General features: G+C 48.3%; 1 protein-coding gene across 1 annotated transcript in view; it reads left to right on the plus strand.

The window, feature by feature from the left end:
- Positions 1 to 12,890, plus strand: part of SEC14L5 (SEC14 like lipid binding 5) — a 36,388-nt gene that overhangs the window by 14,215 nt on the left and 9,283 nt on the right. The window contains exons 2-8 of the mRNA XM_055561930.1: positions 538 to 687; positions 1,178 to 1,309; positions 2,244 to 2,372; positions 3,220 to 3,412; positions 8,034 to 8,146; positions 9,309 to 9,498; positions 12,726 to 12,814. Of these exons, the coding sequence (XP_055417905.1) occupies positions 538 to 687; positions 1,178 to 1,309; positions 2,244 to 2,372; positions 3,220 to 3,412; positions 8,034 to 8,146; positions 9,309 to 9,498; positions 12,726 to 12,814 (996 nt within the window). The remainder of the gene's footprint in view (positions 1 to 537; positions 688 to 1,177; positions 1,310 to 2,243; positions 2,373 to 3,219; positions 3,413 to 8,033; positions 8,147 to 9,308; positions 9,499 to 12,725; positions 12,815 to 12,890) is intronic.

A 12,890-nucleotide genomic window follows, 5' to 3' on the forward strand; every position in this document is an offset into this window, starting at 1 on the left:
GGGCTTGCTGAAATAATTTCTTTCATATGCATCTAGCTATCTGGGACCAATCCTGCTCTCTTTATTGTTCACATACAAATTCCTTAATCCCTTGTTTACGGTAAGAGATGGCCAGTGTGGAGGAAGGTCTCCTCTCCTTTTCCCAGCTGCTCAGCAGGGAGGAAGTACCCAATGTCTTCCAGAGAGCTGGCTTTGTTTCACCTGGGCTCAGATATTTGCATTTGGAAAAGGCTTGTTTCCCCCATAGAGCTGTAGGGCAGAAAATATTTCATTTCACACATAGAGTCAAAATGTGATTTGCCAAGTCAGCGCTCAGGCACGCTTGTGTCCCTGCTCCAGAACAGAGGTTAAGACCACAGTTGCGGTAATACTGTCAGTGGTCACTGCTCTTTTCCCAGGGGAGATGCCCTTCTCCTCTCTGTATGACTCGTCCTGGAATTGAGACAAGGGCCCAGCCAGGTTTCGGGGGAGGGAGGAGGTGTTCTGGCCGCCCCCGGCCCCCTTGGCACTCACCTGGCCCCCGCCCCTCCGCCCCAGGCCTATGAGAAGCGCTTCCCCACCTGCCCGCAGATTCCAGTCTTCCTGGGCAGTGAGGTCCTGCGCGAGTCCCGCAGCGCCGATGGCGCGGTGCACGTGGTGGAGCGGAGCTGCCGGCTGCGCGTGGAGGCCCCGCGGCTGCTGCGCAAGGTGGGCGCGGAGGGGGTCCCTGGAGAACCGGGGACCCCGCGGAGAAGGGCCCCGCACCCGGGTGGGGCGTGGCGGGCGGGGACCTGGGGGCGGGGTTCAGGCGTGGGGACACGCGTGTGTCGGTGCTTGGAGCGGGTTCTCGACTGGGGGCCTCCCGGGTCCAGGGGAGAGGAGGGCCGGGCGGCTGGGCTGAGACTGGGTATTGTCCAGAGAAGTAGGGCCAACAGGGAGTCCCAGGGTCCCGGAGGTGGGGGAAAGGGGTTGGAGTCAGGGCTCCGGGCTCCGGCGGGTGGGCTGGCGTCGGGCAGGGGACCAAAGGTCCACAAGTCCGGGGATCCCCGAATTCAGAGATCCAGGGATCCGGACTGGGCTGGTGGTCAGGGCGGGACCCTGGGGTTTCCCGGGTCCGGGGGTGACAGTCCTCGGGACTCGCGCCCCGAGCCCCCACCTCACGTCTAGCCTGCACACCCCTGCTGTCTCTTTCCTGCAGATCGCAGGTGTGGAGCACGTGGTCTTCGTGCAAAGAAACGTCTTGAATTGGAAGGAGAGGACGCTCTTCATTGAAGCGCACAACGAGACCTTCGCCAGCCGCGTGGTGGTCAAGGAGAACTGCAGCTACAGGGTGAGCCAGGGGCTGGCTGCAGGGATTGGATCCCCCACGCACCGGGCTGGGCCCTGAGGTGAGGTCCTGGCGGCTCCGGCCCTCCCAGGGAGATATCAGAGAGGATGCAGGAGCTCCTGACACCTGCGGTTCACAGACACAGCTGAAATAAATACATATATTGGGGCTTCCCTGGTGGCTCAGACGGTAAAGAATCCGCCTGCAATGCGGGAGACCCAGGTTCCATCCCTGGGTGGGAAAGATCCCCTGGAGAAGGGAATGGCTTACCCGTTCCAGTATTCTTGGAGAATTCCATGGACAGTCCATGGGGTCACAGAGTTGGCCTGTCTGAGTGACTAACACTTTCACAACAAATACATTTTAAAATATAGTATTTATGCATAATTTATGATATATTAAATATGAATTTAAATATATCACATATGTATACTTTGTTAAACATTTATTTTATTTTTGATTGTGCTGGGTCTTTGTCACTGCACGTGAGTTTTCTCTAGTTGCGGCTAGCAGGGGTTGGAGAGCATAAGCTCTAGTTGCAGAGCATAAGCTCTAGGGTCCATGGGCTCAGTAGTTGTGGTGCACAGGCTTCATTGCCCAATGGTGAGTAAAATCCTCCTGGACCAGGGATCGAACCCGTGTCCCCTGCATTGGCAGGTGGATTCCCAACCACTGGACCACCAGGGAAATCCATCATTGTGTATGTATAATTTTTAAGGGACCGGAACTTTGGACTCACTTTCTTTGGTCCCTCCTGAGAAGGCCGTCTTCTCTAAGGTTTAGACCTTGCGTTGTTCTCTGGACAGAGCCCCCTGGTACTGCTGTGACATGCTGCCCACTGTGTGCTCTGCCCGGGTCCAGGTCACCAAGAGAGCCCCCCGAAAGGGCACGTCGTCCCCCACACTCAGACTGTTGCCACCCCTGCCTGGCTTTTCAGGTCCACCCTGAGAATGAAGACTGGACGTGCTTTGAGCAGTCTGCCTCACTCGACATCCGGTCCTTCTTTGGCTTTGAAAGTGCCTTGGAGAAGATCGCCATGAGGCAGTACACGGCCAACGTCAAGAGGGTAAGAGGCGGGTTCCTTTGGTCATGGGGAGGAAGGTGCACAGCCCTTGGAGCCTGCAGACTCTGATCTGCAACCCTGAGACCCTTAACCTTCCTCAACCTCAGTCTCCTCATCTGTAGAATGGGTATTCTAATCAAGTCATATCATGTGAGATGATGCACAGAAAGCATCTGGTCCAGGATGGGGACTTTGTGCGGTGCTTGGTTTAAAGATCTCAGACCATCACCGAGTAGAGGCTTGTTAGAGGTGAAACAGGTGAACTTCATTTTAATTAAGTTATGTTTCTATCCATGTTTTTAATATAAAACTTGTTCAATCACTAAGTCATGTCCAACTCATTGTAACCCCATGGACTACAATACACCAGGCTTCTCTGTCTTCCACTATCTCCTGGAGTTTGCTCACATTCATGAGTCAGTGATGCTATCTAACTATCACATCCTCTGCCACCCCCTTCTCCTCCTGCCCTCAATCTATCTCAGTATCAGGTCTTTTCCAATGAGTTGGCTCTTAGCATCAGGTAGCCAAATAAAAATATAAAATATACAATATTTTATAATATTTAAAAATATATTTATAAATATATAATATTTAACATATACTTTAAAATATAAAATATACAAGTATAGAACTTACTTGTGGGCTATTTCACTTTCTTTGTTTGGGTCTAAGTCTTGGAAATCAGTGTGTATTTAGCGCACCCAGCACTTCTCCACTTGGACCTGCTGATTTCAACTGCTCTGTAGCCATGTGTTGGGGGCTGGTGTGGGAGCCAGTGACGGGTGACTCCCGTGATGGGTGACTCCCAGGCCAGCCTCCACAGTACCTATATGTCTCTGGCTTCCAGGGAAAGGAGGTGATCGAGCATTACCTGAATGAGCTCATCTCCCAGGGCACCTCTCACATTCCCCGGTGGACGCCTGCCCTCGCGCGAGAAGAGGACGCCCCCTCCCAGGCTGGGCAGAGGGAGCCCGACTCACTGGAGGTCTGTGGGCCCAGCAGTGCCCAGGACCTGGCTCCTGAGTCTGTCAGTACTGACGGTAGGTCTCAGGCAGCGGCCAGATCTGCCCTGGGGGCCACAGTGGGCCTGCTTATTCCTGGGAGGGCTGGGTGGGGAGGGTGGCCAGGGGTCCTCTTTGGGTCAGGCTCAGCTTCCTCCCTCCCTCAACTGCTGTACCCTCTCTCTGCTCCAGCCCAAGAGCCAGGACTGGCTCGTTTCTCCATCAGAAATGGGCTGATCCTCCCTTTCCTCAGGTTTTATTAGCATTCTAAATTAAATGAGAAATGCATGATTGTGGTAGAGAAGAATTCAAACTGCTCAGATGTGAAGTAGGAAGTAAGACTCCTTTCCTCTCTGTGGAAAGTTTTCCTGAAGTTATCTAGGCACATATACGTACATAATACACACACACACACACACACACACACACACACACACTTTTTATACTCATACACACATGGAACTTACATTGATCAAATGAGAGCATATATACATTCCATTTGATAATTTGCTTTTTAAAAAAATTTACTAATGTTGCTGGAACTTTTTGTATCAGTGCATGTATCTTGGTACTTTGCAGTATTTTGTGGCGTGGTTGCACCATAATTTATTAATAAACATTGTTTATTATTTTAATTAGTTTATTTAGTTAGTCTTGTATTGATGGGCATGTAGATTGTTTCCATTCCTTTTTATTTTAAAATTTTGTTTTTATTTGCATCTGTGTCTCTTTTGCTGTCTCGCATATAGGGTCATCGTTACCATCTTTCTAAATTCCATATATATGCGTTAGTATACTGTATTGGTGTTTTTCTTTCTGACTGACTTCACTCTGTATAATAGGCTCCAGTTTCATCCACTTCATTAGAACTGATTCAAATGTATTCTTTTTAATAGTTGAGTAATATTCCATTGTGTATATGTACCACAGCTTTCTTATCCATTCATCTGCTGATGGACATCTAGGTTGCTTCCATGTCCTGGCTATTATAAACAGTGCTGAGATGAACATTGGGGTACACGTGTCTCTTTCAATTCTGGTTTCCTTGGAGTGTATGACCAGAAGTGGGATTGCGGGGTCGTATGGCAGTTCTATTTCCAGTTTTTTAAGGAATCTCCATGCTGTTCTCTATAGTGGCTGTACTAGTTTGCATTCCCACCAACAGTGTAAGAGGGTTCCCTTTTCTCCACACCCTCTCCAGCATTTATTGCTTGCAAACTTTTTGATAGCAGCCATTCTGACTGGCGTGAGATGGTACCTCATTGTGGTTTTGATTTGCATTTCTCTGATAATGAGTGGTGTTGAGCATCTTTTCATGTGTTTGTTAGCCATCTGTATGTCTTCTTTGGAGAAATGTCTGTTTAGTTCTTTGGCCCATTTTTTTGATTGGGTCATTTACTTTTCTGGAATTGAGCTGCAGGAACTGCTTGTATATTTTTGAGATTAATTCTTTGTCAGTTGCTTCGTTTGCTATTATTTTCTCCTATTCTGAAGGCTGTCTTTTCACCTTGCTTATAGTTTCGTTCATTGTGCAAAAGCTCTTAAATTTAATTAGATTCCACTTGTTTATTTTTGCTTTTATTTCCATTGATTCTTTGAACCTCTGAGCTACTAGGGAAGCCCCAAGCATGGAGTTGTAACTGAACTGCCAGGGAAGTCTCTCCATTCTCTTTTTAAATACAAATAATGTGGTACCTCTTTGTGCTTAAGGTTTAAAAAAATATTTGCATGAGCATGTATATAACATATAATTTTAAAAAGTTGATTTTCTGAGTCAAATGTTACAGGCAACTAAAATTTTTGTAGATTTACCAATTAGGCCTGCAAGAGATTGTACTAATCAATGTTTGCACCAAAAATGAGTAGCTGTATCTATTTCTGACTTCACTCCCGCTACCCCAAGACTGTTAGTAAATATTTTAAACTTCTGAAAGGTGAGGGCTGACCACTGGTGAATTAGTGACCAGTTCTTCTTTATGAGTGAGGTCAAGTTTTATTTTTTCATGTTTGGTGACTGTTTTTTCTTTCCTTTCTTATTTTATTTTTGTGTGTGAATTCCTTTATTTTTTTGGGTCCTATATCCATTTTCCTATTTTCTCATCAATTTCTTATTGCTTTGTGAGAATTCTTTGCATGTTAAGGCAATTAGTCCTTGGTCATATTTCTGACTTTTATTCATCTGGAAAATGTTCACAATAATTTGTTAAAGGAAAATGCTGCTGTTGCAGCTAAGTCACTTCAGTCGTGTCCGACTGTGTGTGACCCCCCCAGACGGCAGCCCACCAGGGTCCCCCGTCCCTGGGATTCTCTAGGCAAGAACACTGGAGTGGGTTGCCATTTCCTTCTCCAGTGCATGAAAGTGAAAAGTGAAAATGAAGTCGCTCAGTCATGTCTGACCCTCAGCGACCCCATGGATTGCAGCCTTCCAGGCTCCTCCATCCATGGGATTTTCCAGGCAGGAGTACTGGAGTGGGGTGCCATTGACTTAAAGGAAAATACCTGGGACACAAAATTGCACATGCCCCATGAATCCAGTTTTAACCATATGCACTAATGCTCACAATGATTGTTTTCTCTTTGGGGCCATTAAAGTGTAAGGGCTTGCCTGATGGCAGAGATATACCATGTAACCAAAAATACATCTGGGGAGCTGTGTTTAGGGACAACAAAATGCGTTCATTCAACCAGTATTTATTCTGCACCAGCTATGTGCCCTAGCTGGCTGCTGCTGTATGTGTGCTTTTAAAATATTAAAAAAATTTATACAATACCTGCACTTCTTCTGCCCCTTCCTGTGTACACTCTGCAGGTCATGCCCCATGTGCTCCCCCTTTTGCACCAGGCCTCCCCTTCCTTCTCTGCCTGTGCTGTCCACCAGCAGAGCTGGTTCTCAGGATGGCTGGTGGGAGGCAGGGTCCTGCCCCTTCCATGCTGTCTATCACTGAGCTTTTGTGCTCAGGAGAAAGGGCCTTACATCTTCCTGGAGGCCGGAAGGAAGCTGGCGTCTCCTGCCTCCCTCGTGTTTCTGCCCTCATCCCCTCCTTGCCCTCTCCCCATCAGCAGCATCTCCACTTCTGACCACTCTGAGGGGTTGCAGAGTCTGGGTGGTTCCCCTCACAGCGTCCATTTACCCAGGTGCCTACTGGCGCGGTTGTCATGAGCACCAGCCCTGAGCTCTTTTTGTTCTGGGGGAAATGCTGGGTCCTGTTGCTGGATGTGCAGTCATTCCGTTTGTTTTCTGATTGCGCCCTCCACACGTGGAGAAAGGGCTGTGCCCATGAAGCCGGCTCTTTGTGGACCATCTCCACCAAGTGCTGAGGGTCTAAGACGCCCATATGCCTCACCATGCCAGCATCTGCCACCCCAGCAGTTAAGAGCAGATAACAGTGGGACTTCCCTGGTGGTCCAGTGGTTAAGAATCTGCCTTCCTGTGCAGGGGACATGGGTTCCATCCCTGTTCGGGGAACTAAGATCCCACATGAAGGTGAAAGTTGCTCAGTTGTGTCTGACTCTTTGCAACCCCATGGACTGTAGCCTGCCGGGCTTCTCTGTCTGTGGAATTCTCCAGACAAGAATACTGAAGTGGTGTAGCCGTTCCCTTCTCCAGGGGATCTTCCCAACCCTGGGGACGAACCCAGGTCTCCTGCATTGCAGGCAGATTCTTTACCAGCTGAGCTACCAGGGAGGCCCAATATCCTACATGATATGGCCTAAATAAAATAAATACAAAAATAAATATTATAGTTCACATGTTAACCCCTCATTTCCAGTCCATCCCTCTTCCTTCCTCTCTCCTCCTTGGCAACCATAAGTCTGTTCTCTATGTCTCTGTTTTGTAGATAGGTTAATTTGTACCATATTTTAGATTCCACATATAAGTGATACCATATTTTATTTGTCTTTTTTTTTTAACTAGAGTGGGTTACCATAATCCTCCCCCAGGGGATACCCCTGACACAGGGATCGAACCCTCGTCTCCTGCAGCTCCTGCATGGCAAGTGATTCTTTACCACTGAGCCACTGGGGAAGCCCTTGTCTTTCTCTTTCTGACTTATTTCACTTCGTATGATATCCTGTAGTTGCATCCCTGTTGCTGTAAATGGTATTATTTTGTTCTTTTTACAGCTGAGTAATACTCCATTGTATATATGTACTCCATCTTCTTTATCCATTCATCTTGTCGATGGACATTTAGGTTTGTTTCCATGTCTTGGCTGTTGTGAATAGTGCTGCAGTGGACGCTGGGGTGCACGTATCTTCTTGCATTAGAGTTCTGTCTGTGTGTATGCCCAGGAACGGGGTTGCTGGATCATATGGTGAGTTTACGTTGAGTCTCCTGAGGAACCTCCACACTGTTTTCCATAGTGGCAGCACCAACTGACATTCCCAGAGGGAGGAATAATCTTGATTTCCGAGAGTCAAAGGGGCATCTCACTCACCACGGTGAGATCCAGGCATGCCCCGGCCTGAGTTTTCAGATCGCCTTGCAAATGGGTTGCAAACTCTAGAAGATCTGAAGACCAGCAGCTCTTTGGTGAAAGGACTGCCCTATATGTGGAGCTACATTTCAGATTCGAAATCGGCCAGTGAGGCGAGGGCTCCAGAAAGGGTAGACAGTGCAGTATCTCCTGCTTGTTCTGAAGCCCCTCTTCTCCTCCAGGGGACAAGCTGGACGCGGACTACATTGAGAGGTGCCTGGGCCATCTCACGCCCATGCAGGAGAGCTGCCTGGTCCAGCTGAGACGCTGGCTGCAGGAGACCCACAAAGGCAAGGTGGGTGGGGGCCGGGGCTGCAGCCCCTCAGCCTCGGGCACGGGGTGATGGGCCAGGTACGCAAGGCTGGGTGATTAGCAATGCTGGACACTTCTCTCTCACCTTCTTTTTATTACATGCCGTCTCGTGCGTTGTGTATGTGGCACTGACAGCAGAGTTTGCCAGCCTCGGCACAGTTGACATTTGAGGCTGGGCAGCTCTTTATGGGGGGCCGTCCTGTGTACACAGGGTGTCAAGCAGCATTCCTGGCCCCCACCCACGAGAGGACAGGGGCTCTTCTCTCCCGGTTGTGAAAATGAAAAGTGGCTCCAGACCTTGCCAGTGTCCCCTGGGGAGCCCAGCCACTGCTCTGTAGCCCTACATTTACAAACTCATGCATACTGTTCTTTTCTAAGATGTATATTTTTAAAATTTACTGTCTTAAGCATTTGTTTTAAAATTTTGTTTATTTTTGGCTGTGCTGGGTCTTTGTTGCTGGGTGGGCTTTTCTCTAGTTGAGGCGAGCAGGGGCTACTCTCTAGCTTCAGCGCGCGGGCCTCTCATTGTGCTGGCTAATCTTGCTGCGGAGCACGGGCTCTAGGGCACGCGGACTTCAGTAGTTTCCGCTTATGGGCTCAGTAGTTGCGGCTCCCGGGCTCTGGAACACAGGCTCAGTAGTTGTGGCACACTGGCTCAGTTGCTGTGTGCCACGTGAGATCTCCCCGGGCTGGGGATTGAACCCATGTCTCCTGCACTGGTAGGTGAATTCTTCACCACTGAGCCACCAGGGAAGCCCCCCCCACCAAGAGATTTAGTGACTTGGGAGGGTTGATTTTTGACTGCACATGAACTATGCCTTTAGACTCTAAGCCTCCAACATCATGGTCCACCATGTAGATCCTGACCTTCAGCTCTGTTGAATAAGAGCTTCCAGCTTCATCATGAGTTGCTTGCCCTTCCTCCCCTCCCCCTACTAGGCAGGCCGACAAGGGAATTACTTTAGTGTTGTGCTGGGATATAACCTGTCTGCTGTTTCCTCATCTGTAAAATGGGCACAACATTAGTGCACATGTGCTTGCGTACACACACACACACACACACACACACACACAACCAAATTACAAGTGACAATCTCAGTTTAAGGAATACCTTGCTAAGGGCTTTCTCCTCCTTCTTCCCTCAGATCCCCAAAGATGAGCACATCCTTCGCTTCCTCCGGGCTCGAGACTTCCACCTGGACCGGGCCCGCGAGATGCTGTGCCAGTCCTTGAGCTGGCGGAAGCAGCACCAGGTGGACCTCCTCCTAGAGACCTGGCGACCCCCCGCCCTCCTGGAGGAGTTCTACGCCGGAGGCTGGCACTACCAGGACATAGGTACCTGCATGACGGGGAGGGCATGCTGGGCTCACCACTCAATGTGCTTTGAATGCCGCTCTTTTAGCAGCTTGTTATTTTTCCTTTTGGTTTTTCTGGGCATCTGGAGATGCCTTGAGATGACACCTGATGTGAAGGCGGAGCTGGGGTAGACATATGGGCTTGAGGTGAGACGGTTCTCCCAGGGGCAGGGGCAGCCCATCGTTGCTTATTGTCTGCAGAATACTGCGTTAGTGTCCTGGGGCTGCCATACCAAAGGACCTCAAGCTGGGTGGCTGAAAGCAACCGAAATCCATCCTCTCATAGTTCTGGGGCTAGAAGTCTAAAAGCAAGGTGTGTGGTCCCTCTGAAAGCTCTAGGGAAGGATCCTTCCTGTCTCTTCTGGCTTCTGGTGGCTCCAGGTGTTCCTTGGCTTGGGGCCACATTCCCCTCCCCCCAGGTCTCTGCCTCTGTCTGCACACAACATCCCCCCACTCAGTATCTCTCTGTTCTCTCTCCTGGGCCCAAGCTGATCCAGCATGGCTTCATCTTGAGATCGTTAACTAATCATGTCAGCAAAGAACCTATTTCCACACAAGGACACATCCCGAGGTTGTAGATGGACATGAATTTGGGGGCAACCCACTACAAATATCGTCTCTGGGTTTTTCAAAGTGAAAGTGCCATTGAAGCCAGCAGCTGTTACACTATTCAATGTCCTTGTTCAAAATTAAAATGTTAAAAATTCATATGTATTGATCAGGGCAAGTGCTCAAGTCTCCCGAAAAACCGGTTGGCACATTTGCTTTCAATATATAGTCGATCTTTGTTCTTCATGGATTCTGTATTTGTGAACTTGCCTGCTCATTAAAATTTACTTTTAGCCCACAGATCAATGCTCAAGGCGCTTTCATTGTCCTTCACGGACGGAGTGACCAAAAGTGTGCGTCCCTTCCCACCTGAGGCCAAAGAGTGTCCTCCTGTCTCCCTGCTTCAGCTCCTACTATAAATGAGTCTCCTTTCTGCAGTCTATTTAGTGCCATTACTTTTTTGTGTGTTTTTGCATTTTGTGCTTTATGTGTGTGTTGATTTTGAGTCATGGGAAAGTGGTATGCTCCTAAGTGCAAGAAGGCTGTGATGTGCCTTATGGAGAAAATTCATGTTTGATAAGCTCCTTTCAGTTGAGCTATTCCAAATCCTGAAAGATGATGCTGTGAAAGTGCTGCACTCAATATGCCAGCAAATTTGGAAAACTCAGCAGTGGCCACAGGACTGGAAAAGGTCAGTTTTCATTCCAATCCCAAAGAAAGGCAATGCCAAAGAATGCTCAAACTACCGCACAATTGCACTCATCTCACACGCTAGTAAAGTAATGCTCAAAATTCTCCAAGCCAGGCTTCAGCAATATGTGAACTGTGAACTTCCTGATGTTCAAGCTGGTTTTAGAAAAGGCAGAGGAACCAGAAATCAAATTGCCAACATCCGCTGGATCATAGAAAAAGCAAGAGAGTTCCAGAAAAGCATCTATTTCTGCTTTATTGACTATGCCAAGGCCTTTGACTGTGTGGATCACAATAAACTGTGGAAAATTCTGAAAGAGATAGGGATACTAGACCACCTGATCTGCCTCTTGAGAAATTTGTATGCAGGTCAGGAAGCAACAGTTAGAACTGGACATGGAACAATAGACTGGTTCCAAATCTGGAAAGGAGTATGTCAAGGCTGTATATTGTCACCCTGCTTATTTAACTTATATGCAGAGTACATCATGAGAAATGCTGGACTGGAAGAAATACAAGCTGGAATCAAGATTGCGGGGAGAAATATCAATAACCTCAGATATGCAGATGACACCACCCTTATGGCAGAAAGTGAAGAGGAACTCAAAAGCCTCTTGATGAAAGTGAAAGTGGAGAGTGAAAAAGTTGGCTTAAAGCTCAACATTCAGAAAACGAAGATCATGGCATCCGGTCCCACCACTTCATGGGAAATAGATGGGGAAACAGTGGACACAGTGTCAGACTTTATTTTTCTGGGCTCCAAAATCACTACAGATGGTGACCGCAGCCATGAAATTAAAAGACGCTTACTCCTTGGAAGGAAAGTTATGACCAACCTAGATAGCATATTGAAAAGCAGAGACATGACTTTGCCAACAAAGGTCCGTCTAGTCAAGGCTATGGTTTTTCCTGTGGTCATGTATGGATGTGAGAGTTGGACTGTGAAGAAGGCTGAGCGCCGAAGAATTGATGCTTTTGAACTGTGGTGTTGGAGAAGACTCTTGAGAGTCCCTTGGACTGCAAGGAGATCCAGCCAGCCCATTCTGAAGGAGATCAGCCCTGGGATTTCTTTGGAAGGAATGATGCTGAAGCTGAAACTCCAGTACTTTGGCCACCTCATGTGAAGAGTTGACTCATTGGAAAAGACTGTGATGCTGGGAGGGATTGGGGGCAGGAGGAGAAGGGGACGAGAGAGGATGAGATGGCTGGATGGCATCACTGACTCGATGGACGTGAGTCTGGGTGAACTCTGGGAGTTGGTGATGGACAGGGAGGCCTGGCGTGCTGCAATTCATGGGGTCGCAAAGAATCGGACAAGACTGAGTGACTGATCTGATCTGATCTGATTTCAGACATGAGTTACTAATGAATCAACAACATAAATTAAACAAGATGTCCTCAAATAGAAACACACGCAAAACAAAGTTAACACTGGTCGGCTGACAAAAATGTCATGGCCAGACGCTGGCAGGAACTTAACCTCCTGTCTCCTCTGGCTTAGAAGTGGTTCTGTGTTTCTTGATTCAGTATTCGAGGTGACTTTATAGAAATTAACTACTGCAAATAATAAGAATTGATTGTATGTATATAATATGTATAAAGTATTAATATATATATATATACAATATATATAGTATGTTATATATGGGCTTCCCTGGTGGCACAGAAGGACAGTAAAGAATCCGCCTGCAATGCAGGAGATCTGGGTTCGGTCCCTGGCTTGGGAAGATCCCCTGGAGAAGGGAGTGGCTACCCACTCCATTTTTATGTCCTGGAGAATTCCATGGACAGAGGAGCCTAGGGGGCTACAGTCCACGGGGTAGAAAAGAGTCAGACACGACTGAGCGACTTTCATAATATATATAGTGTGTTATAAGCGACTGACCATGCACATATAGCATAATGTATCCTAAGCATTATGTAATTCTGTCTTCCGTTCGTCCCCTCCTCCCTCCCCCCACCTCAAAGATGGCCGCCCACTGTACATCCTGCGTCTGGGCCACATGGACACCAAGGGCTTGATGAAGGCCGTGGGGGAGGAGGTGCTGCTGCGGCACGTGAGTCGGGGTCCCCGCTCCCAGGAGCCCCCACCCCGGGGTTGCCCGTGGCCGGAGCAGCCAAGAGAACGTTTGC

Source organism: Bubalus kerabau, chromosome 23 (genome assembly GCF_029407905.1).
Source record: "Bubalus kerabau isolate K-KA32 ecotype Philippines breed swamp buffalo chromosome 23, PCC_UOA_SB_1v2, whole genome shotgun sequence".
Taxonomy (NCBI): Eukaryota; Metazoa; Chordata; class Mammalia; order Artiodactyla; family Bovidae; genus Bubalus; species Bubalus kerabau.